We start from the raw sequence: 27,876 nt of genomic DNA on the forward strand, positions 1-27,876 counted from the left end.
GACAAGTAAGACAGAAGATATTATGACATAAACATGTTGTCTTACCTCTGATAACAGACATCCATCGCGCCTTCATTTACTTTTATCACTGTGCGAACCAATTCAACAGTAAAGAGGAATAGTTTTAACTTTGAATGTCGCTGTCTTTTAGTGTTTACTAGGGGAATGGATTCCAGATTAAACAAAAACATTTTCATAACTGCTTACTCTTTGACCTCATTGTAGTTTCACCATTTTAAAATCCCACCTGTTCCTCCTGCTGCAGATATACGGCCCCCTGCCAAGGAGTTCAATGAAATGTTTTCAAACAGTTTCCTATAATTTCCTCCAATCATTTCTCCCACATTGGCCCTTTTGAAGGGATTTGCCTTCTGTCCCTTTGGCTCTCTTTAAATCAATTGGGGACCCAGTGGTCCTAATCCTGTGGATGGCAATGGGGTTTGAGCTCATCCTTAAATTAATAGTCTGAGTGGAAGTGGGTATCAGAAACCACAGTGAACCCTTGATCTTAGAGCATTTCAACTACAAATATTTATTTTCTTGGAAACTGAATATTACAGACACACACAAAAAGTTACAAGTGACTTTGAATAACTGCCATATTTTTAAAATTGCATGCAGGACAGTGTGTATAATTGCACATGTACAATGTCAGTCCCCATTCACATGAAATATGTGAGAGATCTAACAATATAGTTTATAATATAGTTTTGCCACAGTGTACTTCTCACTGCAGTTCAGACTGGCATCTGCTAGAATAAACACTTGTTTTTAAATATCACGTCTTGTAGATGAAGGAAAACAGTTGATCATACCACTAAAATGATATCAGTGATCCTAACAGCATTCAGTTCTGACCTGTGTAGCTGACTGTCCAGAGGGCGATTTATCTAAATTAACTGAACCCAATTCAGTCAAAACATTAGCAAAATGTATTCCAGTGTTTCCAGTCAGCTTGTCCAGCTGGTTGCTGGAGAACATCACAATGTTAGGCAGGATATTAAGATTGAAAGCTGCATAGAAGGTATTGACTGGACTGTAAAGGTGAGCTTTGAATAAAAATACTACGACACCCACCAGTCCAGTCCTCCAGTGTAGGATACCTGATAAATGAGCAATTATTGTTCATATTCAAGGAGTTTTGGTGACATTAGCCCAACTGGGAAAGGTATTCAGCTGGAACATGGCAACTCCCCACGTGTTAATGGCAATGTTGATGGTTATGACTCCAACAAAGTTCAAAATGAATCCAGTCTTGGCCTGTAAACAAAGGAAAAATAATGCAATATAAACAAACTTATATCCGAAGCCTGGTACAAGGCAACACAGTGTTTCATCAACAGAATAGGTTTCATACCAATCTAATGATATTAATACCAATTTGTCGAGCTACTGAGGCATGTATACATTGCAGCTGCTTTTAGATTTCACAGTGTGCCTGAGCTCAGTTTCCATGGTAATATTCAGGATATTGTTTGTATGCAAATAGATAATATGATATGGATCAGGATTAATATAAGCTGCTTATCTCAAAATTGGATTCACAATCTTTATCCAAACCACTGTGTGCAGGTCAACACACTCACTTAGAGGGTCTTTTTCTTTCTGAAAGGTCTTACCATGTCCATGACTTTAAGGTTGCCATAGGAGAAGGCAATGGCATTGGGCGGAGTGGCCACAGGCAGCATGAAAGCCAGCGAGGCAGAGATGGTGCAGGGAAACATGATGTACAGTGGGTGTATCTTGATGGCGGTGGCCTGGAAAAATGGACATTCACACAGATGTAAACTGGGCTGTTATAAATATCAAAGGTCCCAGAAGGATTAAAGTGCTACTGATGTTTTTCAAACAACATAACTCTTTGACATCAAAGACAGCAGCAGATTTGTCAAACATGAGCCCCCAGGGTGATGCTCAACCAACCGCTACAGCAAGATAATAAAAAGTTCAGAATTCATCTTACTGTACAATTTTTACACAAACACATAAATGCTTTCCTAGCTAACATAAGATCAAATATTATTTGAGTTGTTTGAAAAGTTTTTGCTCACAAAGTTTATAGCTCCTTAAACAAATGATAGATTATTAGTTGTTGGCTAATGTTTTCATTCCTGTTTTTACAGAAATTTTTTCAAGTTTTGTTCAAGCATAAGGCAGGAGTTACTCTACATTTTTCTTATTGTCAACAAAAAAAATGAAGACAGCAAAACCAACAATATGTTGATCTGTCTCTCAGTTCTTTCTGGCTTTTCTACCCGGTCTATGGCTCACAGCCCCAAACCCATTAAACAGGATTTAACAGGATTAAATTGTGAATTTGTTAGGAACTATTTTCAGCTGCAGATTAATACACATTTCATGCTCTAGTGAGTATTTACAGCAGCAGTACAGTGTATGCAAGACTGCCTAAAAAAAAGTCTCTGTTTTTAATTGTTTTTGGGCAACAGAAGTCTGGCATGGGATTTGTCAACAATAAGAAAAACATCACCAACCTTATCCTTTAACATTGTTCAGCTTAATGCACTGGATGTACATGAGAGTGAGCATTATAGATTGAGAAAGTATCATATTCGGTCTCACCATGGAGGCCAATATTGGCAGAAAGAGAGTGGTGGTGGCGGTGTTGCTGGAACATTCGGTGAACATGGCCACCAGCAGACACAGCAGGATGGAGATGGCAAACGGAGGGATGCTCTGCAGTGGTATGAGAGTTTCTCCCAGCCACATAGAAAGTCCAGATTTCTTTATCCAGTTTAGAAAAAAAACACATCAGTATCCAAACATTGGAAGAATTATCTTCAGACAAATGTGGACATAATGATCAGCTGCATTACCTCACTTCCGTGGGCCAATGCAAAGCCTCCTCCCAGGAGCAAAAGGATGTTCCAAGGCATCTTTTCATGGACAATATCCCAACTAAGCAGGGGGGAAGGGGCTTCAGCAGGGGCCCCTATTAGAAGACAAAAGAAAAAAGCCGACAGTTTATTTTCAGTTATTGGTTAAGATGGTCATAAATAATGATATATCTACTCCTAAGTGTAGAAAAACACAGCTTATATTGTCTACAGATAAGATACTGTGACCATAAAGGCACCCCTTAAAGATAAAAGGAAATGTGGTAAACAGGTAAGCCATGAAAATCACTATTAAAAGTGGTGTTGTAACAGGATTCATATTTTTAAACTCTGCTTAACCCAACTTTTTTTTTTCTCTTTTCCAAGATGAGAAATGGACTTTGACGCCTCAAAGTCTGCCTTAAACCTTTTAAACTAAGAGTGTGTTTATCATTGTATCACCCTTCTGTGTACAAAACACAGAAGCTTTTCCTCTTTCTGAGGAGCAGCAAAGCAGCAGGACACGCTCAACTTAAGTTACCAAGGGGGAAAAAAAAATTTCATTGATACAGTAAGTAATTTGTCTAAAAAGCAGCACAGCATGTGCTGTTGTACAGGCTTGACCTTGGGGCTATCAGGCTACAAGTGAGGAAGGAGTGGGGATAATGTTTATTAGAAAGCACTGAATCAGCAAAATGAGTTGTCACAGGCAGTTAAAGTTATTGACGTGGTTATAAAACTGCACACTTATCTTCATGTGACAGACATGTGATGAGACAGTGAATGAACACTTCCAATCGCTCAAAAAAATACATCGAGTTAATGCCTTCTTGATTTAACATATATAATTTTATCCCTCTTAAAATGTGCTGATTTTTCTGTGATAACATAAGTATCAAAATAGAGATAAATACTTTAAACAGGCACCCCCATCTTGGGACATGAGGGAGGCATTTTATGTTTTTATGTTTTCAGACCCTCAACATGCGATCTTCTTCTTTCTTTTCACCTTTCCAAAGCACTTGTAGCACACATTAAATAACGATGAGCATGCCAGTTTTCTTACCATCCTCAGACTTCCTGCAGCATCTGGGAAAATTGGAAGGGATGCAGAAGAAGAGCGTTGACATTAATATGGCCACAGTGCCATCTGTGACGTACCTGATGAGAAAATACTTTTGAGATATCTGTTTACGTATAAACACTATAAAATAATGCAAATGATAATGTGAAAAACCTGATCTGACACTGGACCAGCACTCAAAGAAGCAACCCAATATACCCTTGATAAGGGACCCTCCCTTGTTTACTGCTCCTAGACATAGCCAAAGTGCCTAATTAACTGTAATTATCATACTCACGGTTTGTCTTTGTTGAAGAGCACAGTGGCCCAGCCGGGTATGAACCCAGGCTCCCTGGTAAACCACAGAAGAACCAGCAACGTGAAGATAACCAGCACACAGCTCTCAGCGAAGCTCATCCTGCCCAACTTTTTGTACTCATCTTTGATTACCTGGTATGCCTCCTTGTCATCAGCTTTGTTTGTGCCACATCCGAAGGACTTTCTCAAGCTGGAATAACACAATAAGTGGAAATAAATGACTCTTTCTTCATAACGTTGTAATGCTGTGCGGTCTTAATAACATATCAGAAGGAGGGTATCACTTACTTGAAGCCCAAAAACACAAACTGCAGCCACAACCAAGACAGAGCCAGCATTAGCACCATGTTGGGGAATGCAAAGCCAAAAAAGCTTGCAAAGTTGATTACGCCACCATTATCTGGAAAGAGTCTGTTGATTAAAACAAAAAGCATTGAGAACAGAAAATAATAAGAACAAAACTCCCAACAAAAACTTTTCACAAGGAATGATAATTCAGACAACTGATAATCTTGGTGATACTGCACAACCTGCATTTTATCATAAGCTGACTGTTCAGACCAAAAGAAAGAAGCCATAATTGTAATTATGTCAAGTTTACCAAAGTTTGCTCAGAATGAGGACTGAACAAATTTGTGTTCAAGGACAAAACTTTTACTTAATTTATTTTATTCATTATAATTTGAGATGTATATAGTGTTCAAATATTTAAAGGTTACAGGACAGAAGGCTCTCAAGGGTTGAAGTTTACAACATAAAGCACATTACATGAAAATTTTGTTGCTTTTTTTCCACCTGGGACTTAATTATGACCATCATTTTTATCAATAATAACATTTTTCTCACTCATTTCATTACTGTGGTAATTTTGGAAACACTCAAACTCTCATTCAAGTGAATGGGAATGACTCCAGGTAATCCAGCATGTGAACGTGAGAATGAATGCATTAATAATACCCAAGAGTATTTTAACCCACTGTATTTAGCGTAGTTGTGTGTAAATTAAGTTTTGCAAAGCAAAGAGTGTTCATATTGTTTTTTACTTAGAAATATTAAATGGTAAAGACTGGGGAATTTTAAACATTTAATAAAGATGTTTAAAATGTGTCTAATCATGCCCCTTTCCCTAATGGACTCTAATCCTAATGGAAGTTGTGGTTTCTGGTATCACCACAGCCAAACATCTCAGCACTGCAATCTGTGAGTAAAATGTTATAAAAATCGATGATGGCCAAAACAATGAAAGAAAGACCTCAGTTGTGAGGAAACTGAATTTTAGACGAAAATAGCTAATATAACTATTTGGATGCGCAGCTTTATAAGATGGGGAGCATCTAAGAAACTGTAGTGTGAGTGTGTGTGTGTGTGTGTGTGTGTGTGTGTGTGTGTGTGTGTGTGTGTGTGTGTGTGTGTGTGTGTATTTTGTGTATTTTGTGTGTTTTTATTTCCATGTGCGTAGGTCATACTCATCAATCTGGCCCTTCAGGATGACATTGGGTGTGGTTCCAGTAAGGGTGGCTGTTCCTCCGATACTGGCAGCGTAACAAACGCTCAGGCTCATGCCTTTCGACAGCTTCACATACTTCTGCTCCCTCTTAAGTCTGCGCTGCTCCACCTCCAGGCTCCTGTTGCAAACCTCTGGAGGGAAAGAGCTGAGACTCAAACTGACGTTTTTTCAGCATTGAAAACACATGAAATGCTTTACCAACTTTTGTAATTGTTTAATTCACAAAAAGTTCTGTGAAAGGATTTGACATAAACTAAAAAAAAGACAGCACGTTTTGTAAGATATGAAGATTTGTAATTTTTTGTAAGATCTCATAAGCCCCTTTCACACATGCTCTGCAACCCTGAAGTGATCCGGACATCACATGAAGGACCTGTATGTGAGCTCCCTGGTACAAAGTCTGTGTAATGTCCGATTACACGATACAGATCACAGCAAGAATACATTTTGTGGTACTTTTATTCTTTAATTTCTATGTTCTGTTGAAGAATGTATTATTAGTTATCTCCTTTTATTTCAGGCTTTCACTTAACCTTACTTAACCTACTTGAAATAACATCATTTTGCTTGACTTCCTTCATGTCTTTGCCGTCATCATCTTTATCTGCATCTGTAAAACACCAGCAGAAAAATAGCGACCAAAGTCAACAAATCTTCTCTTTAACAAGTGGAGTAGAAACAAGACTGTCACACACCCATGTTGATGCTGCTGTCCTTTGTTTTGAGCTCCATGTTTTCTTTGGTGTCACCCATCTCAAAGCCCTGGTTTTCCAGGCCATCCTTTGCAGCAGCCAGGTCGCGATCCCTCTCTTCAGCATTGGCCTCGTTGTCACACAGCTGCTGCAGCACAGCGTTGGCGATGGGCAGCATCATGGCTGTGGAGGCCGTGTTACTGATCCACATGGACAGAAAGGCTGTGGTGCTCATGAAACCTATCATCAGGCTGGAGGGGAAGTAAAAGAAATGATTAGATAGAAAGGTATAAATGGAAGAAAGCAAGTAAGGAAATTTGAGTGATAAACAATCACTACTGAGAGAACAAGGCGTCTTACAGAGATGGCTTCACACCGACAATAAGCAGAACTTGAAGGGCGATTCTCCTGTGCAGGTTCCACTGCTCCACAGCGATGGCCACCAGCAGCCCACCAATAAAAAGCATGTTGGAGTCTTTCAAGTACTGGATACAAACCTGGATAAGAAAAGAAGAACAGAGTGTAAAACATATTCAACTGGTTTCTAAATCTTTTGAAATAGTAAAAAAGATCCTTCAACTAATAAATCATATTCAGACACATCATATTTCCCACTCAATCTAAGTCAAAGAAATGACTAATGGTATATAATATACAGTCAGACATACCTCGCCTGATTCCATGATGCCCATCATGGGGAAAAGAATTACAGGCAGCAGGGCAGTCACAGCCAGAGGGATGCACTCTGTACACCAGTACAGCGCCATCAGGATTATCACAAAGCCACATTTTGCCTCCTGTAATGACAGACAAGGACTGTGATGCTTAACATGCTTCATACACAGCATACAGTATATGTGTCTATAATGGTATAAAAGTTACATTTTTACACATAGTTCTGCTTTTTCTTGTGTAGCTGCTAGGCACTTTTGAGCAGTTTAGGGCTAATTATTGTCTAATTTAGTACTAATCCTGTAAAATTGTCCACAACTGGCTTGTAAATAAGGGTGAACACCAAAATAACTGCTGCTTGATTTGCCTTCTTAATGTATTTTTCTCATTTTTTAATTTTTCACTTTCTTGTGTTTAATTGCTTTTTTGTTCTATTTATATCCATGTTAAGTGAGGTGCCATATAAAGAACCGTATTATTATTTATTATTGTTTTTTGTGTGCACATATACAGTATATTATTATTCTGTATAAAAGACAGCTAGACAAGAACAATCAAAGAACCATAAAGTACCACCTCTATTTAAATTTACATGTATCGTGACAAGCTGAAGAGGACAAACATTGTGGGTTTTGAATTGATGACACTGATTGAGCCCCTGAACATGAGCCCACTTTTCAATTTATCCTGTTCAAAGATTACATGGTACAAAGGGTCACTGACAGAATCCTTTCCAGGATATGTTGCTGCTGAGAGGACGACGTAAAAGCCATGAATTCACTTCCAGACTGATGTCCTTGATCCTTTTTGATTGTCAAAGTTTACTTCTTTCATTTTGTTGCCAACATTTGGCTGCAGATTTGGACACAAATGACCTACTGGAAAGCTATCTCTCCTTCTCAAATATACTTTGTGGATTTAAGCAATAAATTCAGAAAACACAAGTCAAGGCAGAAATAGATTCTTCATTTGAACCAAAACAACAAGTATAACCATTCTCCGAGTGTGCCTCTATTAATACAATACTCCCAGTGAATTGCATGTCAGTATGTATTAGAAAAAATGTATAATTTATAGTGCAACTTGTGTCTCCAACCTCCCCAAAATCTCCTATTTGGTGGCTGTCTAGGACTCGAACTTTAAAATGTTGCTGGGGCCTGTTTCGCAAGAATTTGCAATATGCAAGCTGTGATTTCTCAACATGATATAATTTCTTCTCCTGTCAATTTTGACATATGTTTTACTAAACAAAACAAATACAATATGTGCAACCCATGCATGAGCATTTGAGGGCCCTGGTGGACTAATTTGCAATTTGTGAGCGACAAACATTAGTGAAACGAGACGCTTTCACCATTTGCGATCTGCATCTGAGTAGCGCTTTAGTGAAACGGGCACCTGGAGTGTTACAAGGAAGCTGAACCGCCTGGCCATAGTCAAGTCACAAGTTTCTGAGTTTCTAGTCTTCTCTCTACTGGCTGTTTAGCAGTAGAATGACATCGGCTGAATCAGCTCATATTTGCCTCTTTGACCTCAAAATACATTTTTACAAAAAAACATTTCTACACATATGAAGTGTAATATGTCTCCCATTAACACCTTTTTTATTTTCATCCTCTACCATTGAGACAATCTATCACACCTCTTCCCTCGTGTATCTTGCATAATAATATTAGTGCATAGCAACAGTGTTTTATTACATCTACTCTTAAAGCACTGCTGCTCTGACCTTTGCACTGCTTACTCCTCATAATCACATTGGTCTTGGAATTTAAACTTAAAAACCTTTGTTGCAGCCTTGTATAAGATGCTTAAAAGCAGAGAGAACACAATATATGGCTTATATGATTATCAAAATACACATTAATATAACAAAGTTACTAATAAATAGGCTGAAATTCATTTAAGTCACATGTGAGGCTGCCTTGACTCACCGCCTACACGGGGGGGAAAAGTAACCCGTTGTGACGCTTACAGGCAGAGGCCATGGTGAACTGGACCTTATGATATTGAACGTTTACGTTTAGCAACACCTGCAAGACTGGAGGTTGACCATAATGAACCAGTTTCTTCACACAGGGCTCCTTGAGTTTACATAAGCGCTACATTGTCGGGCATCCATGTTATTCATGTGACAGCCTCAACGAGCGTCATGTTTAAGAAAAGTTAAAAGTGTATTAAGTATCAAAACACCCTTGAGAGAAGGTCAAAGGTCAGATAAACCTGGAAAAGACTTATAATCAAGTCTGTTCTTTTGATGTTTGACCTGTGATGGTGGTATGTTCTGGTGAAGAGTGGGACAGAGCTGTCATCTAATTTAACCCTTACACACGGTTCATATTTTGACCCTGCACAGTATTTCCCCAGCATTCGTCTCTACACCAAACTTCTGCACCACAAATCTATTTTTAATTCATAAATACTTAATTAGTCATTGGAGAACATCACAGACATAATGATTTCAATTAATCTTATTGAATGTGAAGACTGCAACAGTTTTGAATAAATACAGGTCAAATTTAACAGTATGTACAAAAAATGCATCAGCTTCACACAAAAAAGTTTGGGTCATAAAACTTTCAGGCCATAAGAAGAGTGTTTAGGGTGTTTTTACTCCTCTCAAATGTGAAAATGAAAAACTTTGATCTGAACAGTATGACAGGGTTAAGTAAGTCGGATAAAATGGAAGAGGAAGCTACCGGATAGAGCTGTTAAACCTCCCATAAATGTGTGAAAGACATTTTTAGCAGTTTGGCTGCAGCTTTTCATGCATCTAACTGAAGAGGTTATCAGGCCTTGAAAGAAATCTTTACTTCACTGTTTATAGTGGAAAAGGACGTGTCAAGTATCCCATTACAAGCTAATTCAACTCAAATAAGGACTGACACTAAAGCACAAGTGATCTTGTTCCTCTTAACATGTCTCCAACAAAGCTTCCAGTCACCAGCACTACACTAAACTAATGACTATGCTGCACCATGTGAGTAAAAAGCTGCATTCTGCCTTTAATTGCCACATATCTTACATTTTGTAGCTAAACTGAAGTTTTAGAAGAAATGTGGGTAATTTTCATGACTTCTTAAATAACAAATCCTTTGTTTAGCTGCTGCTGACATATATTCAAACCATCAAACACATGTATTTTCAGCAACATTTGAGTTTTTACCATAACACACAGCTTTTCCCCATCATATGTACGTCATGCAACAGCAGTAAAATCACACTGGGAACCCCAGTTTTCCCTCGTTAGACAAGTCATCAGTACACAGCAAGTATGAAGTCTAAAATCATGGCCAATGTTCTTACCGAGGTCGGGATGATCAGGGGCAGTGGCAGAAGTAAAAGAGGTGTCAGAACTATCACAATGTAATTCCTATACCTCCACAGCCATGTAAGAAATCCAGCCATGATCCACAAGATGTGAGGAACATTCAAAGTATTGAAGTCAGAAGAAAAGAAATGATTAGTGACACCACCGTTCTATCTAAAAGACAGTATGAAGCCACAGTTTATATACTGGTATATATGGTATGTCCCCCTGAAAAAAGATAAAAAATTAACTTTAGTGTGAGGGGCCTGTATGTAGAGGGTGTGTTTCCATGTGTTTAGAGGGGGGTAGATAAGGCAAGAAACCAGATGCAATAATCTAGGTGTAAGACTTGACTGTAAGATGTGTCCGCTGCTTTGTCTGTCAGGTGTGATTATCACAACGCCTATCAGACGTTTACAGTTTTTTACGATTGCTTACATGCATGGTTTCATACTGAGTACGCATCTTCAAAACTCATCACAGTCAACACAACAGCAACAATTATGGACCAAACTGTGATGACATTTGCATTGCACATAAAGCATTAAATGACTAGATCCTTCAAATATCCTCTCTGTGGATCCGCAGCCCATTTTGCAAATGCTCTCATATTCACTTCAAAACTTTTCAGTTTATGTTAAAAAACAAATATGCTGTCATATGGACAGCAATTTGCGAAATTATAACTACACTGAAATACATCTATATTCAACCAACATCCCACCACAAAACAAGAAGAATTCTCAAAAATAAACCTTTCCTGCTGCATTTCCATGACTCATTCCTGTAGAATAGACATTCTACAGGGAATCCAATTTAACATTTCATTAAAAAACAGCATATTACACGATAAAAAACAGAGATCACAAAGTGATTTACTACTTCAAAGACTGCCATAAAAAGATAATCATGTGTTGTCTGTTTTTTTTGGTGTTTTTAATTTTAGTGTGTTCTGATTGACAAATCAGTTGTTGTGTTTGTGTCTGCTGAAAGGATTTGCTTTGATGTGTAAAATGAATTACTGTTCCCAGCAGCGTCGTGGTACAGTCGACTGTGTGAAGAGTTTTGAAGATGTGGACTGAGTTTGAACCGTGCATGTGACCAATCATAGAAAAAACAGTAATAGAGTCACGGCATTTCTCACGTACGGGCAACTTAGTGTAGAGAGAAGAACAAGGCTTAGTTATTAGTTTATCAAATGTCACTGATATCTTAAGATGTTCAACTAAAACATAACCCCCCATAGTGAAGATGCTGTCGTACATGTCTTGTAGAAAGAGACGGAGAGGGCGATCTGTGAAAAAACAATGTTCCATTAGATAACAGGGTTAAATTCTCATCAATAACTGCCTGTGGGTGTAACCTGTGAGAAACAATGTTATGATTCCAGAGAAAATTCTACAGAAACAGAAATGTAGACAAACCAGATTGTGCGGCATTTGTGTGTGTGTGTGTGTGTGTGTGTGTGTGTGTGTCTCTGTGTGTGCGTATGTTTGAAGTGAAAAGGTGAAAACATATGAGAGTGATGATTGGTGTTTTATCACTTGAGGCAACCCTGAGTTTGCGTTTAACTACTCTCAAGCTCAAAGTCCCTCACGTTTACTGCACGGGGAAAAACACATTGTATACCAATAAATTTGGAATTTAAGTTTTGAGTTATGTTACATTTGTACTTAATCTTCATAAAAAATCAAGAGATAGATTCAATTTTAGAAAGAAACTGTAGCTTAATAGAGGGAATGTCTGACTAAATTTGTACTGGAATCTGGTATATTGAACTGGTAGATTCAGATGTAACTGGTATACTCTTTTCTTTTTCTTTTGTCTTTACTGAAGTGTTTGTTTTGTGTTGTCCACAGTTGTGTGTCATGTTGAAGATGTATCGAATGAGCAGCCTGGGTTAATTTAAGGGGAGAAATGTCTGTGTTTGTGGACTTAGTTCTGTGTTTTCAGTTTTTTTTTATGTTAAAAAGAGGGGGCAGTGAACATGTCTTTTGAATGTTATGAGATATTATAACAAGTGTTCTGTTCTGTTGTCCTGTTAAAAAAAAAATCAATAAAAAAAGAAAGAAACTGTACATGGTTTACCACAACAGTGTTACAAAATTAGTTCAAAGATAATGTCATGAGAATTTTTAAAAAAATAATGAATGTGACCAAAACCAAACCCTGTTCAGGTAAGCGCTGAAAAAAGATGTGGTACGGTGTGAACACTGCTTAGGGATGGGACAAAGTGAGTGTGAGTATAGTTCAGGGGATCAGAGAATTTTATATAAATAAAAATAAATAATAATATAATTGTGAATGAGAATATACACAGTAACACACTTACTGCCCTGTCATTCAAAATAATTATCTTCTTTTTCATCAGATAAACCTTTATTTGCATCCATCAAAACTGTTTTTGTCAATTTGAGACCTCAGAAATCAAATTATGGCTCAAGAAGGTTTACATCATAAAGTTACTGAATGTACAGCATCAAAATTGCACACAAGTTCTCAAATGACAGACATTAATTATAGAAATAAGGAGAAAGTGTCCCACAAAGGCCAGGGAGGTACCGTACCTCTGTGTTTTCCACTTCTGCCTGAAAGTGTCCCCGCATCAGCTGTCACATTAGATCTCAGCCACCAACACTCATGAATGAAAGCCAATCGCTCATCTTGTTAACTCTGTTAACTCTCACCTAGGGAGCAAGCATAAAAAACTTTAAAAGTAGTCTTAATTGCCATCAAAATTGCATGAAACTCTGCCAATATTCTACACAAATGTAAATATTCTTGACACTTTGAATAAACTACCACACTAAAAAAAAAAAAGTGGTTTGCTCTCTTTTTAAAAAAAATGTATCTAAATCATTTGAATGGGTTTTTAATTTTTATTTTAAAATGGTAAATTTCATATTACACTGCTCTGTCGCAAAGATACCTGGACGGACGTCTTAGCAGTTTGGGCTTATATCAGACATCAATATTACCTTTTTGCATTTGTATGAAGTTTGCTATATTAATTATTTAATTGCACTCCCATGCAAATGAAGGATATTCACCCACAGCCAAAGATCAGGAGAGAATTTTATGTTACTGCTTTTCTGACTAGGCGACTGGATTATAAAAAACAAATTAGGCAGCTAACTTTAGAGGGTTAGAACATCCAAAATAAAATTATCCATCTACATGCAGTGAGTAACTCCATCCAAAACAAAACTCCTGCCAAGCATCACAAACGCTGCTCTCATTTTCAGCACAATTAGTTCTGTCAAACCAACCTGAACAGTAGTAGAGTGTGAAAGTCATGTCATCTGGATTCCAACAAGCAGAGACAAGTTCTTTAAATTAATTTATATCAACTCCTTATTAAAACCAGTTAAGGGTTGCCAAAAGAGGACATACTAAGTGTGCATCACAACATTAAGGGTTATAACAGGTCCATTTTTGCGTTCAAATCAGTCCTGTTATTCATGTCCTTGCATGTTTGGTTCCTATTTGCATATTGTTCGTAGATAAGTACCTCATGTTATATTGTGGCATTATAGTGAATTACAACATTAAGGGTTATAACAGGTCCATTTTTGCTTTCAAATCAGTCCTGTTATCCATGTCCTTGCATGTTTGGTTCCTATTTGCATATTGTTCGTAGATAAGTACCTCATGTTATATTGTGGCATTATAGTGAAGGCTGCTGTACTGTCTTACATCATGTTTATTAAATTATATAAAATATGGTATCTTATTCTATTTTATGGTGCTTTTTAAATATCTGGCCACAGACTACAAGTGTAAAAGGCTAATTTTGGCTCATTTATTGTCACTACCAAATAAACCAACAAAAACAAACGTCATTAAATTGAGCACCACAAAGGCAATCAGTCAGCAATCATTCAATGGACAGTGCAGGAATTTAATATGGGTCTTTTCACCTTTATTCGTAAATCTTGTGTACCAAAGGCCTAAAACTCCCTTAAGACCCTCCCTTTTCTCCATAAATCAACTCATAAATAAAACCAGAAAAAAAATAATATTTTAGGCTGTGGAATTTTTAATGACAGTTTGTTTTGGGGGCAGATTCCAGTTTTTTAAAGTCTCTATATACTTAATTTAACCACTTTTAGGCATTTAAATTAATAAGTAACGAATTCATTAGGGGACAACATGAGTTGGTTGTCACATTCATTAGATGTTGCTCCCTAGAGGGCACTGTTAAAAAATGTTCCTACTGAAATTTTCAGAATTGGGGTCAGAGGTCACCTACAAGGTCTTTTGAGGGAATAAGACACTTGACATTGAGGTGAGAGGACTTTTAGTGTTTTTCATGTCAAAATGTAAATATCCAGCTCCTCAGTGTTTCTCCTCTAGGCTTTTACACTATGGGTTTATAATAAAATAATTATTGCTATTAAAAAGTATGAGAGGAGAGCTATAGTTTAGAGTTTCCTTCTTAGCTACACTAAAACATGGTTGTTAGTTTTGCCAGTAGCAAAAAATCCCAGTTGGGCATGCTTGTCACATTCTCTTCAGGGTTGGTTGTCACATTCATGAACATTCAGCATGAAATTAAACTTTTTAAATTCATTTTTAAGATTGCCTCCATTTTTTATTTTTCGCCATTAAAATAACAAGGATAACCAACCCCATAGTGTGTGACAACAAACCTCATGATGGGGATGGTTGTCACAAGTGCTCAAGACCTATTTGTCAATCCACATCTTTTGAACAGGAATAAGCTTAAGAAGAGTAAGATCACTCCATTCCTACCTGACACTTGAGGCTTCCACTACACATTGAAAGGGAATCTACAGTATTAAGGATACAATTTTTGAGGGATCCAAATGAAAGTAAAAAGTGTGACTACCAACCCTGTTCTCCCCTACCCCACCAGCCTTTTATACAAGAAAGCCTTGAAACAGCATTCAGAAATTTTTCAGCAATAACTGAATACATACAAATCTAAATAACTGAATAGACTAAATTATTAATATTGACTTAATATTGGAGTGTCGTTAAATATTTTGAGGTGGGTCAGTATTTATGAAAGACTGGCTGCGACTCTGCTTGTAGCGATTAGTGGTTTCCACAAACGTTACTGTATCTATGGTAACGGAAGTTAAATTAAACGGTCAAAATGGCCAGTTAATGTAAAAGCTGTTAAGGCAAAAAATATATACATTTAAATTAACTGTAGTTCACCTCTTCGTCCAGCTGGAGGTGCTGAAATCCTGCTTTAAACTGAAATAGTATCACTTCCTTTATTTAGTTGAGCTGTTGGATACGTTACCCCCAAGCTTTTTGTACTGAACCCAACAGAAACACCAACGGCTAAAATAAACTAACGTCAGCATTATCAGCTGACTACGCAGCTAAGGTATCACAGAAAAGGAGTAGCGTTAGCAAGGAAGTGATTGTTGTTTATATCCAGATACTCTGTAAGTACCGACACAGTTCATGTTTACAGTTACAGTTCGACATGGACGAGTCGGACACCGCAGCCATCCTTCCCGGCGATGTTCTCAACGCCGCCGCATCGACGGACGACGAAGTGTTGCCGAGTGAGGAGGTCCATGTACGGACCACCCGCTCCCTGCGACCGCCGTTTTCATGTCCGCTGCCACTTTCTGTGGAGCCGGTGTTGTTCCTGTCCATGTTTTCTCTTGCCCTACAGGCACCTCTGTCCACACAGTACCTGTGGGACCGCATCAGTGAAGACCTCGGCTACAACGGCTCCAAGAGGTCTGAGTGCAGCAACAGCTCCGTCCCCCCCGACCCTCTGCAGAAGGTAACTGTTAGGTGATGACCTCCAACAGGGACAGATGTTACACAGTCACCCCAAAAAACAATAACTGTTATATGATTAAAATTAAAGCAGTTGTTGAAATGTTTGCATGTAAACAATCATAAAAAGACAATATTATTGTTAGTATAGTTGTCATACATTATTTATCATTCATTTTTTTACATCCAGGTACACTGACGCACAATACACAACATGCAAAGTAACGGAATGGGGAATATTAATAGAAATAGTCACTAAACAAGACAACAGTTTTAGGTACTGAATGAAACATGCAACACAGAACCACACAGACATAAAAAAACAAACAACATATGTCATTATAACAGGAGAAACGTGCATGCAGGTTGATTTAGAAGTATAAGGCAGCCATGAAAGAAGCCTAACAATCAGCACTTTTGTATGTGAAAAATGAGACATTTAATGAGCATTTGAGGAACTGCAATTCCTTTTGAGAAATGAAGGGAACAGACTTTAAGATCATCAGTATTTTACACAAGATCAGCATTGACAAAATGAAACAAAAATAGTTGACAGACGGAACAGGAATATGATGGGTACGCATAATTTGTACAAGTGCACTGATACTTCTTAAATTTAGAATCATTATTAATAGTCATAAAAGAGACCAGCAGTTTTAATCCCTGTTTGTCAGAACCCAGAGCCATGACACTTTGTATTACATATGTAATTAGGGACTTATTTAAACAGAGGATGCAAGGTTAGTGGGATTAATATAGGGACAGATCAGTAACAACTTGTATCTCTTCATTATATGCACTCACAGTGTCCCTGAGCATGATGCTGAACTCTCCCCCTTGTTCATTCAGAAGTGCAGTTGACCAGGTTACACATATTATTTCTTTCCCAGGAGGTGGAAACGTTGACAGCTCACTGGAACCTGTACATCAGTTTGGGTGGCTTTTCTGTAGGCCTGTTAGTGGTTCCTCTCCTGGGCTCATGGAGTGACCTTGCAGGTCGTAGGCTAGTCCTCATCTTCCCCAACCTAGGCCTGGCCCTGCAGGCGGTGGTTTATCTAGTGGTGATGTATCTGAAGCTGCCTGTGGCCTACTTCCTGTTGGGCAGACTGCTTAGTGGCCTCTCGGGTGATTTCAACGCCATCCTGGCAGGCTGCTTTGCATACGTGGCTGATACCAGCGACAGGCAGTCCCGCACCTTCAGAGTGGCAATCCTGGAGGCTTGTTTGGGCCTTTCTGGGATGCTGGCTAGCATCATTGGAGGACAGTGGCGTCGGGCACAAGGGTAAGAAATATTTCATGTTGCACATTTCATTCAATTAGTGCACTTAACTCAAAATCAAAAACTTTTACATTAATATTTTACAATCATTACATTTATAACTGCATTTAGGTACATCAACCCATTCTGGCTGGTCCTGGCCACCAACCTGGCTTCAGCTCTGTACGCCTACCTGTTTGTTAGTGAGTCTGTCCTGCCAGACCCAAGCACCAAGCTCCTCACCACTCGCCACTACAAAGCCATCTGGCACCTCTTCTCAACAGGAGGCAGCACCAACGAGGCTGGTGGAGGATTCCACCGATGCAAGTTGTGGCTTTACACGCTGTGCTTCTTTCTGGTGGTGACCGTACACTCCGGCAGCCGGGAGCTGTACGTGTTGTATGAGCTGAGCTCACCGCTGTGCTGGGGACCGACCCTCATTGGCTATGGGTCAGCAGCTCAGCACCTGGCCTACCTGAGCAGTCTGCTGGGGCTGAAGATCATGCAGCGCTGCCTGGAGGACTCCTGGGTGGCTATTGTGGGTCTGGTCTCTAATATCACTGGGCTGGTGGTCTTCTCTGTAGCTGACACCACTCAGCTCATGTTCACAGGTGAGGGGCTCTGGACTGAGATGAGTTTTGTAAACAACTTATGCAGATGTCTTAATGGAATCATTTTGGCTATTGTTTTCGGTCGGTCAAGTGAGATGATTTCAAAGTCTGATTACTGCACTCTCAAGCACAGAATTCAGTTTTATCGAAGCACAATTAAGGGAGTTCACAAAGTATCCATTAACTGTCATTACTTCGGAATTTAATATCCTTCTCTCTCTAATTATCCTCCTTTATTCATGCTTTCATCACTCTATCAAAAGCTTTTGAGAACACACGCTTTTGTTTTGGCTGCATGTGAAAATAATCTCACGATATCAGGCAAACGCTGTCACAGACTGAACAGGCCTTTTGTATGTTGGCAACCTTGAGTACCAGGTTATAAAAAAACTAATTTCTCTCCTTTTGTAATGTGCTTTCTCAGCTTGCAGCCAGAGGTAATAATTAACATTATCCTCAGAAGTTTAACTGTGCAACGTTGTGTAAGAATCTGTAAACTGGTTGCACATTAATGCACATTAATTAGAACAAATACTTGATTTAAAACTTAGCAATGTGAGAGATTTACTGCAAAAATACTGAATATTAGTTAAATTAGACAGATTTTGTGACATTTACTATGACGGAATGATTAAAATTAAAAAAGTAAAATAATTCAGAGTACTTTAAATTGGTGTCATACAGGTTGGTTGACAAAACTGAAGATTATACTGTGTCTCTGAGTGCCCCGTTTACAAACTGTCTGTTTGTCTAACACCAGGTTATGGTATGTGTTTCCTCTTCATGGCTGCGACACCTGTGCTCAGATCAAAGCTGTCCAAGTTGGTGGGCCTGTCAGAACAAGGTCAGCCACTGATTGTGTAATAATATATAACACACGTTTAATACATTTGTTTTTAGCACAGAAAACTGGGTAAAAATGTAAGGATGATGTCTTCATTGAGAAAAAGTTTTTTATTTAATTGCACCAAATGATCAGGAGATGAAAGCTGTCTCTGTGTGTTGGCTGGACGAGTCTGTGAATTATAATTAGATTGGTATTATAATGCGTCAGTGCAGTTTCATTTGAAGCACATGTTCTTTATCTCATGAGGGACACCTCGTGTCCTGTGGGTTTGTGTACATATTGTAGTTGTGTGTTTGGGCTTTCTCCCAGGTGCCCTGTTTGCCTGTGTTGCCTGTGTGGAGAGCTTGTGTTTCCTGGTGGGTAGCAGCGTCTTCAACTCCCTTTACCCAGCCACACTGCACTTTATGAAGGGCTTCCCCTTCCTTTTTGCTGCCATCATCCTCTTCATCCCTGCCGGAATAATTGGGTGAGTTTTTGTTCATTCTACTTTTTTTCAACAAGTGCTAAATGAAATACCCATGAAAACAGAAAATTTATATCCACACCTTTTATAATGAACAGTTTAATATTCATAATTTTTCATGATGTCTTTTTAGGACCTTGCAATGTTTGGACCAGAGGAGAGAGCACAGAGACTCCACAGCTTCCTGACCTGAATGAAGGCAGAGAGTTAAGGTTCCTCCTGTTGTCAGTCTGTGAGGCGAGCAGCTCTGACACAGAGACATCAATAATGTCTGTCTGTGACACCGGGAGAGAAAATGACTGACATGACTAAACAAGACTAGGTCAAAACCTAGTCAGTTGCTGGACCATGCATGAAATGCTAGAGGGCTTTTAATTTGAAATGATGGATACAGGAAGTAGCGACACTTGGCCGAGAGGACTGATGACATCACTCAGTCAGTCACGGACTTTTGCGTTTATAGGGCTCGCCCCTGGAGTCCAGCCAAAAACCTCTTAATAATCAAATAGTGGAGGTTAGGGCTTTTGTCAAACCTTATGAACAAGACAACATCATAATGGTTTGTTGCATCAGTACAACATAATGAGTGCCAAAGAAAGTACATCACATTTCTATTTTTAGTTTTTTCTTTCAACAGCTTTAATAACTCATCGCTGTTTAAGCCGTCCAACAACATATCAAGCATGGGTGCAACATTTAAGCAATATTACTTCAGAGGATTATTTATTCATAGCAACATTTCAATCACCCGCTGCAGGTGTGATTCCTAATTAATTTGTCAACAACAGACACATGCTTGGCTCACTTACAGTTTCCCAGACCTCTTCCATCTTCAGTCAACATACAAAGGTGAGGTCAAAGGTTTTGTTACTTGTAATTCTTCTAATGTAATTTATTTAATTAAACTTGATTTATGAAGGGAAGACAGTAAAAAAAATAATAAAAACTCATGAGAGCTGTCAGGTGTATGAACTCACCTGTAGCCAACACTAACTGTACAGTTGCTATATTGAGATTTATGGCAACTCCTAGACGTAACTTGTGTCTTATTTTTTTAGTTTAATTTATTGAGAGCGCATAGAATAAATAAAGATTATGATTTCAGTTGCTGTTTTGAAACAATAGGGGACGTAGCCACCTTGCGTATTTGCTTCTGTCTTCACATTTTAAAGGAGGATTTCCATTGTTAAGGGTTATCCCAAACCAGCTGACCAGTGGAAACGGACTAAAATCCTCCAACAGTGAAGATAATACCGAAGATTTGTTCATATTATCATGTTATAAGAATATAGATCAGTCTGTGCCAGTTGTGTCCTTACACAGCCATCAGTAATCCACAGCAGAGATAGCGAAGCTGTAGCAGCAGCAAGGGATTACTGAGTTACACCTTGACCCTCTTCCCTCCCCTTTCCATAAAACAGATACGACAGTCCAAACTCCCTCAAGAGCCTCCCCCTCCCCACAAACAACACTGGATAGTCCCTGAGCACAAAGCCAGAGTCAGCATGCCCGCAGGTCAGGTCCTAGTTGCACAATGAGGGAACAAGAGCTGCCAAATCAGTTTTAAAAAGCACAAAGGGAAGTTTAGAGGTTAAGTGAAGTATTAACTCAGCTACTGTTAACACTGAGCTGCAGTTTGGTTGCTTCATGTGGTCAAAGCCATTCTTCACATGCATTGTCTAACAACACAAGGCATTGTCATAATTAGTTGTGTATTATTTATAAATTGTATTTGATTTCATTTCGTATAGGTTGTGATAACAGGACACACACAAGTGAATCAAACTCTCATCAAAGATTTCGTTGTTAAATTGTTGTTCAACATATGTTTCAAATAAAAGGGACCAAATATGGTTTGTCTCACACTTTCAGAAAACATCATGGTAACAAATGAAATCCTGTGTTACTATAAGAAAAAAAAGGTAATGTCAGTTAATAAATGGAGCACATTTGATGAATTCATTTCCATAAGGTGAACAGTATAGGAAACCAATATTAAGGCAAGATTAGACAACTTCTGTGAATGTGTTTTTGAGCCTTCCAGTGCTTTATAGATACAATATAATGCTGCGTAAAAACATGTCTTTCAGGCTACAGTAATTGTACTGAATAATAAAATATGACTTATACACCCAGATGACTGCTTTGGTTAATTTGCAAGAGTTAAATGTTTAATCTTATAAATATCAGCATCATCAAAGCAGGATTATACTGTAGATTTTCACAGGTGCACCACTGTGTTGTGTTTATGTGTACAGGTGATTTGCCACAGGCCCTTTTGTAGTTTCACAAGCCTCAGTGTATTATATTGCTGGATTTCTTGTCGTCTGTACTAGACTGTTTTCATTTAATACACTGAGGGAATAAGGATAAATTTTCAATTGCCAAGCAGACAAATATTTACTCACCAGCGCTGTGGGGAATAAAACCACAAGTCAGAAAATTAAACGGTAGTTTAATGTATTACACTATGTTGTAACGGCTGTCCACAAGACATTCTGTGAAATCATCATCCTCGTTTTCAAGTCAGCAGTAAATTACTACGTAGGTATTTCTCTGTACACTTCCTTAATCTGTACTTGTATTTGGGGGTTATATAGTTCATTAATTCTTGTACAATATATAAGCCTCCAGCTCAGATTATGTCCACTGTGGATACTTAAATCATGAACAGCTCGATGCATCTGCGAGGAAAGGTTTCCTTTCTATTTCAACCTACACAAAAACAAAACAGACATGTAATTAAGATCAGAGACCTGCTTTGGTCCTATGAATGTACAGTGTACACACTAGTTAAAAAAATTAATGAAAAGACAATTGCATAAAGCTGTTGTTAGTGGATGCTTCAGAAATTGCGATTGATGATTTTGCTGGCCGCCAGTGATGGCTGATAAATCACAGTTATTTTCCTGAGAAACAGAAGGCATATACTGCACCTGATTACACATATGAGGGTCCTAACATTAAAGGCTTGGAGTTTTTATATACAATCTGAAATCCCTTTTTTAAATTTCTCTTACTGTTCGCGCTATATTAGGTGTTTCTGTAAGCATGTCATCTAAACATAATCAAATCGCTTCACGTGCGTTTGGGCAGAGCAGGGAAAGCTGCCAGCCAGGTCACCAATAGGCTGTGTGGAATTTGGCATCGTTTGAGAGTTATTACAGCTGAGGTCAAACTCCATTTATGTCTGTTTATTTACTTTCTGCCCTTTGGAGCCGTCCGGGCCGTCGATTAGGTCTTGGTTTCCTTTCAGAAAGCGTAAGATCTTCTCGATCGTGGCCTCCTGATATTCATGGGACCATCTGTGTCAAGGGAAGAAAACACATTTGATGATGTGCATTATGAGCAAAACAGTTGTCTCTAATGGATATTTTACAGGTTTGCTGAACACCTATCACAAACAATAAAAAGTTAACCATGAAATATTAATGCGAGAAATATGAGGCTTTAAGAGATGAATGTTGGCGTGAAAAGGGACTGTGTAAGGGACTGTTGTGAAAAGGATTTCCGCTCTCATTAAAATGTACACCACATGCACCAAAATGTCCTGTCCCAGTTACGCAGAGATGTGTTGACCTATAACAACATCTGGCTTCTCACACAGAGCTTTTAGAGTTTATCAGTGACTCACTTGATACCGTTGAAATTGAGAATTGATCTCATGTCCTCCGGCAGAGACATGGGGTCAGGCCATGTGAAATTATCTGTGACAGGAACTATGTTCTTCTTACCAGCCAAGGCTGTGACGATCTCCTGCAAGACAAATGAAAATATGTTTGAGTCTATGATGTCTAGAAACATCTGCAAATGATGAATGTTATCTGATCTCTTGTTTTAGTTATTTTACTGTAAATTCAACTAATAGCTCATATAGGGAATGTTGTTATGTTGCAAGGAATTATGACATTAACATGTATTTTGCACATCTAAAAGTAGCTAATAGTTGACAGGATTACATGAAATTATGTAACAGAGTGATCCGATAGAGACATGTGACCAACATAACACCATGCATTATAATATTGCTACAGCATTTACTATAATGAATGTCTTTTAAGCTCAAGAACAAAATGTCACAGGATTATTCATCACACTGTGTAGAGAGGTTGTTCCACCAGCCAGTAAAAACATCTCCACACACCTGTTGAATTAATTTGTCATTTTAATTAACTGAGTAATACGAGTTTACGAGCTTTAATTCAGTTATCTGGAAGTGATACTTTGAAGCTAATATGTAAGTGGTGGTTACGTGGTGTGTGTACTGTTTACAGACAAATTAGGATCAATCAGGATGAATCAAGGTATTGGAATGTTTGAAATCAAATCACTATCAAATCACAAATCAATATATAGTATTAAAAGCTTAACGTATGCACACTTCAGGAATCAGCTGGTACTGTCAGTATTAATTTCCTTTATCAGCGTAAATGCGTAATACTGCATCTTGATACAGGATTATAGTGAAAGTTTAAGACAAAAAATGAAGATATAACGAAACCTCCTATTTCAACATGGAGTTCTGACCTTGTGCACCCAGTCTTTCATTGCAGTGTCACCCATGCACTTGTCGAGCGCATTCGCAGACAGGACCAGGATGAAGTTGCGTGCCCGCTGGACGCTCTGAATCAGTTTGTCCTCGAATTTGCCCGCTTCCAGCTTCTCCACATCGATGAAGACACTGAATCCCCGAACCTGTAGGTGCACCTTCAGAAGACTTCATGCGGGGGGAGAGATTGCAGATGAAAAATGTAAAAAAAAACACAGGACCAGAGTAAATTTACAGACTTGTTTTTTATCTTACACTTTAATATATACAACCTCAGCTATAATAATGACCTTCCCCACTAATCCTGCTTGAGTTCTGACCTGGCCAGCTGCGAGCCGGTAGTCCGACGGTAGCTGATGAACACGTCCGGCCCTGCAGGCCGTGCATCCGTGTGGCAGGGTCTTAGGGGCTTACGACTAGCATCCAGGATCTTGGCCCTGTGGACTCCGTTGCCTATGAGGCAATCCTGCCCGAGCTGCTGATCGGTCAGGTGCTGGACGTTGTTGCGATCCACTCCTGACTGGACCAGGCCATAGGTGTACTGGCGGAAACGAGGGTCCACCTCGACTAACCAGTCAGCCATATTGTTTGGGTCACATGTGGAGTAGTTAGCGTAAGTCTTCAACACACGTAGGTCTCTCAGGAACCTGGATGATCAAAGAAAACAAAGGTCATTGTAAGACTGGTTTTACTTTTGCACAGATCCTTGTGTGGAAAAGGTTTTTACCACTTGCCTCTTGCGGGTGAGACCAGCATGCATGCCCAGGTCAGTCTTCAGATCTTCATCTGTGATGTTCAGCAGGAGGTCTCCATCCACCTGCAGCTCCTGTATAATAAGAGTTAGAGTTAGAGTTAAATATGTCAGACACACCAATGAATTTCCTGACAGTAAGAAGAGAAAGGAGGCAGCGATAAGTCTGCATAAACTGTTTAACATACCTGGAAACGATCACAATAGGCACTGAAGCCAACCTGCTGCAGCCAGGTCTGCACTTCACAGGTTTTCCAGTTGGGCACACATGACAGGATGCGTCTCGGCACTTCCTCTCCCATTATTCTCAGTGCCCGCTTGGCGAGGGAGCAGGCTGTGCCATTACTGGAGTACATGACAATTCTTTTTAGGCTCTGCACTGCTCCAATCTCCTGAAAAATCTTGAAAGGAGGACAGATTAAAACTCAAGTCACAATAAAGCCACAGTTGTTACCCAAAGGTTTGAGTTATATGAGAAGTAGACAGTGATTGTACCTTGGTGTTACGCTGACGGGACTTGATGCTGGTCTCAACACAAAGGTAAAAGGCTGCAATGCATTTCCCCTCCAGTCTTGTGCCATCCAGCAAAGGCAAGAGATGCTGCAGATCAGATGCCGTCTTCCCCTGCATGCAGTCTGCACTGTCCAACAAACTGCGGGCAAAGTCGTCTGGGTCCAAAGATGCAATGAACGGCTCCACCAGCTCCAAGGTTCCAGATTTTACCACCTCTTTCTCGATCTCTTTGTTTGCAGCTAACACAGTCACAGCCAGGCATGCATGGAAGCGAATGAGTTCATCCTCTTTGGAGAAAGCCAGCGGAAAAAGCCATTCAGCTGCCTGTTTCTCGATCATCCATCGCTGGCAGCGGTGACCTCCGTACATGGCACAGTTAGCGAGGGCCACAGCACAGTGGCGCAGCACAGTGGGGTCTGTGCCCCGACACCAGAAGAGGAGGGCGTCCAGGGCACCGTTAGTAATGAGGTGGACGGACGTCTCCTCAGTGTGTTTGAACATGTGCTCCAGGATCCCTGAAACACTGCGAGCCAGCTGAGCGTCTTCCTGCTGTCGGGTCAGGTTGAGGACGACCCCCAACCCCAGACGTGCTACATAATCCCTGTCAAGAGAAGTTTGGCAATATGGGAACAAAACTCGACCCAAACTATCTGGTACAGTAGCTTGACTGACCACAATTCATAATTATCATCATTGAAGGCATAAACAGTGTGTTTGGTGACACAAAAGTTATACATCAATTACTGTAGTGCTGAAATAATTTGTCAATTAATTGATTAACCAATCAACAGGGAATTAATTGACAAATATTCTGATAATCATTTATCAAATGGATAATTTACTGGTTCCAGCTTCTAAATTGTGAGGCTGATTTTTGAATATCTTTTTATTTTAGACTGATTGCTGGAGAAACAACATGTTCTTTGATTGGCATTTTTTCACTATTTTTTGACATTTTATAGACCCATCAATTAATAGATTAATTGAAAAAAATGATACATAATGAAAATAAGTCCTAAAAACAAATAGGGGGTTACATTGATGTAACATGAACACTGCTTGCAATAACCTTTGTAAAGCTTGTTCAACTTTTGTCATGACTGTGTCATAGGTGTTGATTCAACTAGATCATGGTTATTTTGTCCTGGGTCAATCATACAGCAGAAACACTATTACTACTTACTATTTATTGTATTGCATTATATTGTAGGATGTGTGTGTGTCTTGTTTTATCTATCCCTGTACAAAAACCAGAAACCCCTTACAATGTAATGCAGTTAAGTACAGACAAAACACAATTTTAAGACAAATGAACCCTTCCGTGACAGCAAAAACTGATCATGAAAAGCTTTAAAGGGGTTACTTTTTATATGTGGACTGCTATGTTGTTCAAGCTGCACTTATTATATAAGTGTTGATGTTGTGTTTACCCCTGTACATACTGTACCTGTTCTCTGAGACCAGTATCTGCTCCAGCAGTTTTGCAGACTCATAGGTGATATCTACAGCAGGTGTCTGCTGGAGCTGTAGCAGCAGCTCCAGGCCTCCATCCAGCCGGATCCTGTTGCAGATCTCTTCGGCCACCTGACGCCCTACAGTGGGTAAAACCCAGGCCTCCTCCACCAGCTGGAAAATCTCCGCTATGGCTCTGCGGGTCTCATCTGAATCAGAGGTTTCCTTGCCTGTCTTCAGCCTCCTGATGGCGCAGCGGAGGGCGGGGAGTGCGGTATCCAAAACCGCCTGGACGTCGGCGTTGATCCCCGGAGAGACCGCTTTCGGGTCGGAAGCGGAGCCGCTCTTCCCTCTCTGGAGCCGGCTAACATAATCTGGCACCGTGAGTCTGTCTGAGCTGAACATGATGGAGAAATGTCGGAAGAGCCTCCACAGGAAGAGCGTCAGAGAGAAGAGCATCCACCAGCGCAAACAAGTGTTATCAGTGTCAGTGGATCCTTCAATGCTGAGATGTTTACAAAGGCCTCAAACCCCTTTTAAGTGTGTGTCCGTCTTGTAAACTACTCCTTGAGATGCGTCAAGCGAGGCCTGTTTAGTAAATCAAAAGAGACAGATTTCACCAAATTGCATCATCTTTCTCTCGATATCATCACTGACAGTAATCCCATAAAAACTCATAAGCAGATCCAGACCAGCTCCGTGTATGTTTAAGCATAGTCCTGCCTTTACAGCTGCTGCTTTTGTGTCTTTTATCCCAAGCGACGCCCGATGCAAGAATGAATCTGTTTGCAAAGTGTCCTCAGGCAAAATCTCAACACATTAAAAGGCTAAACATGCAAATTATTCCGGAGGAATAAACAGATTGTTGTTGTCTGTGTTTTCTCTTGTATTCAGTGAGCTTTTGCAAACAAAGAAGGCCTGTTGTTCTCATGCAGTTTTTCTCTCACCACCGCATCCGTGGGTCGTTTCTTGCAAAAAATATAAAATATGACACCGCTCCCCAAGAGGTGCAAATGACCTATCGCATCCTTCGGTCAGCATCCGCAAGCTGCATGTGTCTTCAAGGGTCTGCACCGCCCACACCAGCTGATGTAGCCCACAGGAAGATGAGCCCCCTTCATCCTCCCCCCTTTCCTCCCTGCATCACAGCTGGTCAGAGCATGCTCGTCATGCTGAGATATGCCTGTAAACGCTGCTGGCCCTCTGCTGGAGGAACCGGAGAAAAACCTCAGAGCCACAACATCTGTAGTTCCTTAATATGGATATT

At 39.6% G+C, this 27,876-nt stretch overlaps 3 protein-coding genes across 7 annotated transcripts; 1 reads left to right on the plus strand and 2 right to left on the minus strand.

The window, feature by feature from the left end:
• Window positions 1-544: 544 nt before the first annotated feature.
• LOC121898561 (solute carrier family 13 member 2-like) lies at window positions 545-15,667 on the minus strand. Its single transcript, XM_042413754.1, has 14 exons — window positions 15,584-15,667; window positions 12,964-13,083; window positions 7,083-7,211; window positions 6,775-6,911; window positions 6,418-6,665; window positions 6,270-6,332; window positions 5,682-5,853; window positions 4,504-4,626; window positions 4,196-4,405; window positions 3,901-3,995; window positions 2,835-2,950; window positions 2,581-2,742; window positions 1,620-1,757; window positions 545-1,260 (listed from the first exon to the last, which is right to left on the minus strand). The coding sequence occupies exons 2-14, from the start codon at window positions 13,000-13,002 to the stop codon at window positions 1,132-1,134; spliced, it is 1,761 nt and encodes a 586-aa protein (XP_042269688.1). The 5' UTR covers window positions 13,003-13,083; window positions 15,584-15,667; the 3' UTR covers window positions 545-1,131.
• Window positions 15,602-21,688, plus strand: slc46a1 (solute carrier family 46 member 1). 3 transcript variants are annotated; one of them, XR_006096505.1, is made up of 8 exons: window positions 15,605-15,758; window positions 15,849-16,169; window positions 17,056-17,447; window positions 17,556-18,034; window positions 18,795-18,878; window positions 19,191-19,347; window positions 19,478-20,193; window positions 20,517-21,688. XR_006096505.1 is itself a non-coding variant. In XM_042413755.1 (7 exons), exons 2-7 carry the CDS (start codon window positions 15,861-15,863, stop codon window positions 19,530-19,532), a joined length of 1,476 nt encoding a protein of 491 aa, XP_042269689.1. In that variant the 5' UTR covers window positions 15,605-15,758; window positions 15,849-15,860; the 3' UTR covers window positions 19,533-21,688. The 3 variants fall into 3 exon arrangements, 1 of the variants encoding a protein (XP_042269689.1); XR_006096506.1 differs by having other exon boundaries at window positions 15,602-15,758; window positions 18,841-18,878; window positions 19,478-21,688; XM_042413755.1 differs by having other exon boundaries at window positions 19,478-21,688.
• sarm1 (sterile alpha and TIR motif containing 1) lies at window positions 19,245-27,836 on the minus strand. 3 transcript variants are annotated; one of them, XM_042413751.1, is made up of 10 exons: window positions 27,557-27,836; window positions 26,605-27,197; window positions 25,140-25,758; window positions 24,833-25,045; window positions 24,628-24,719; window positions 24,214-24,540; window positions 23,872-24,061; window positions 22,979-23,100; window positions 22,547-22,649; window positions 21,783-22,059 (listed from the first exon to the last, which is right to left on the minus strand). In XM_042413751.1, exons 2-10 carry the CDS (start codon window positions 27,066-27,068, stop codon window positions 22,009-22,011), a joined length of 2,181 nt encoding a protein of 726 aa, XP_042269685.1. In that variant the 5' UTR covers window positions 27,069-27,197; window positions 27,557-27,836; the 3' UTR covers window positions 21,783-22,008. The 3 variants fall into 3 exon arrangements, with proteins under 3 accessions (XP_042269686.1, XP_042269685.1, XP_042269684.1); XM_042413752.1 differs by lacking the exon at window positions 21,783-22,059 and adding an exon at window positions 19,245-19,331 and having other exon boundaries at window positions 26,605-27,836; XM_042413750.1 differs by having other exon boundaries at window positions 26,605-27,836.
• Between the last annotated feature and the right edge of the window lie 40 nt (window positions 27,837-27,876).

The sequence above is a fragment of the Thunnus maccoyii genome, chromosome 6, assembly GCF_910596095.1.
Source record: "Thunnus maccoyii chromosome 6, fThuMac1.1, whole genome shotgun sequence".
Taxonomy (NCBI): Eukaryota; Metazoa; Chordata; class Actinopteri; order Scombriformes; family Scombridae; genus Thunnus; species Thunnus maccoyii.

Bases quoted from the DNA above. Each gene is read 5' to 3' on its own strand.
- sarm1 (XM_042413751.1), bottom strand. From the start codon at position 27,068: ATGCTCTTCTCTCTGACGCTCTTCCTGTGGAGGCTCTTCCGACATTTC. The intron at 23,101-23,871 runs GTCAGAACTCCA...TTTGTCTTGCAG, and splicing joins TGAAAGACTGGGTGCACAAG to GAGATCGTCACAGCCTTGGC. The intron at 22,650-22,978 runs GTGAGTCACTGA...CCCTTGACACAG, and splicing joins CTCAATTTCAACGGTATCAA to ATGGTCCCATGAATATCAGG.
- slc46a1 (XM_042413755.1), top strand. From the start codon at position 15,861: ATGGACGAGTCGGACACCGCAGCCATCCTTCCCGGCGATGTTCTCAAC. The intron at 16,170-17,055 runs GTAACTGTTAGG...TTTCTTTCCCAG, and splicing joins CCCCCGACCCTCTGCAGAAG to GAGGTGGAAACGTTGACAGC. The intron at 18,879-19,190 runs GTCAGCCACTGA...GCTTTCTCCCAG, and splicing joins GGTGGGCCTGTCAGAACAAG to GTGCCCTGTTTGCCTGTGTT.
- LOC121898561 (XM_042413754.1), bottom strand. From the start codon at position 13,002: ATGCGGGGACACTTTCAGGCAGAAGTGGAAAACACAGAG. The intron at 6,912-7,082 runs GTATGTCTGACT...TTTCTTATCCAG, and splicing joins GCATCATGGAATCAGGCGAG to GTTTGTATCCAGTACTTGAA. The intron at 6,333-6,417 runs GTGTGTGACAGT...GGTGTTTTACAG, and splicing joins GGACAGCAGCATCAACATGG to ATGCAGATAAAGATGATGAC.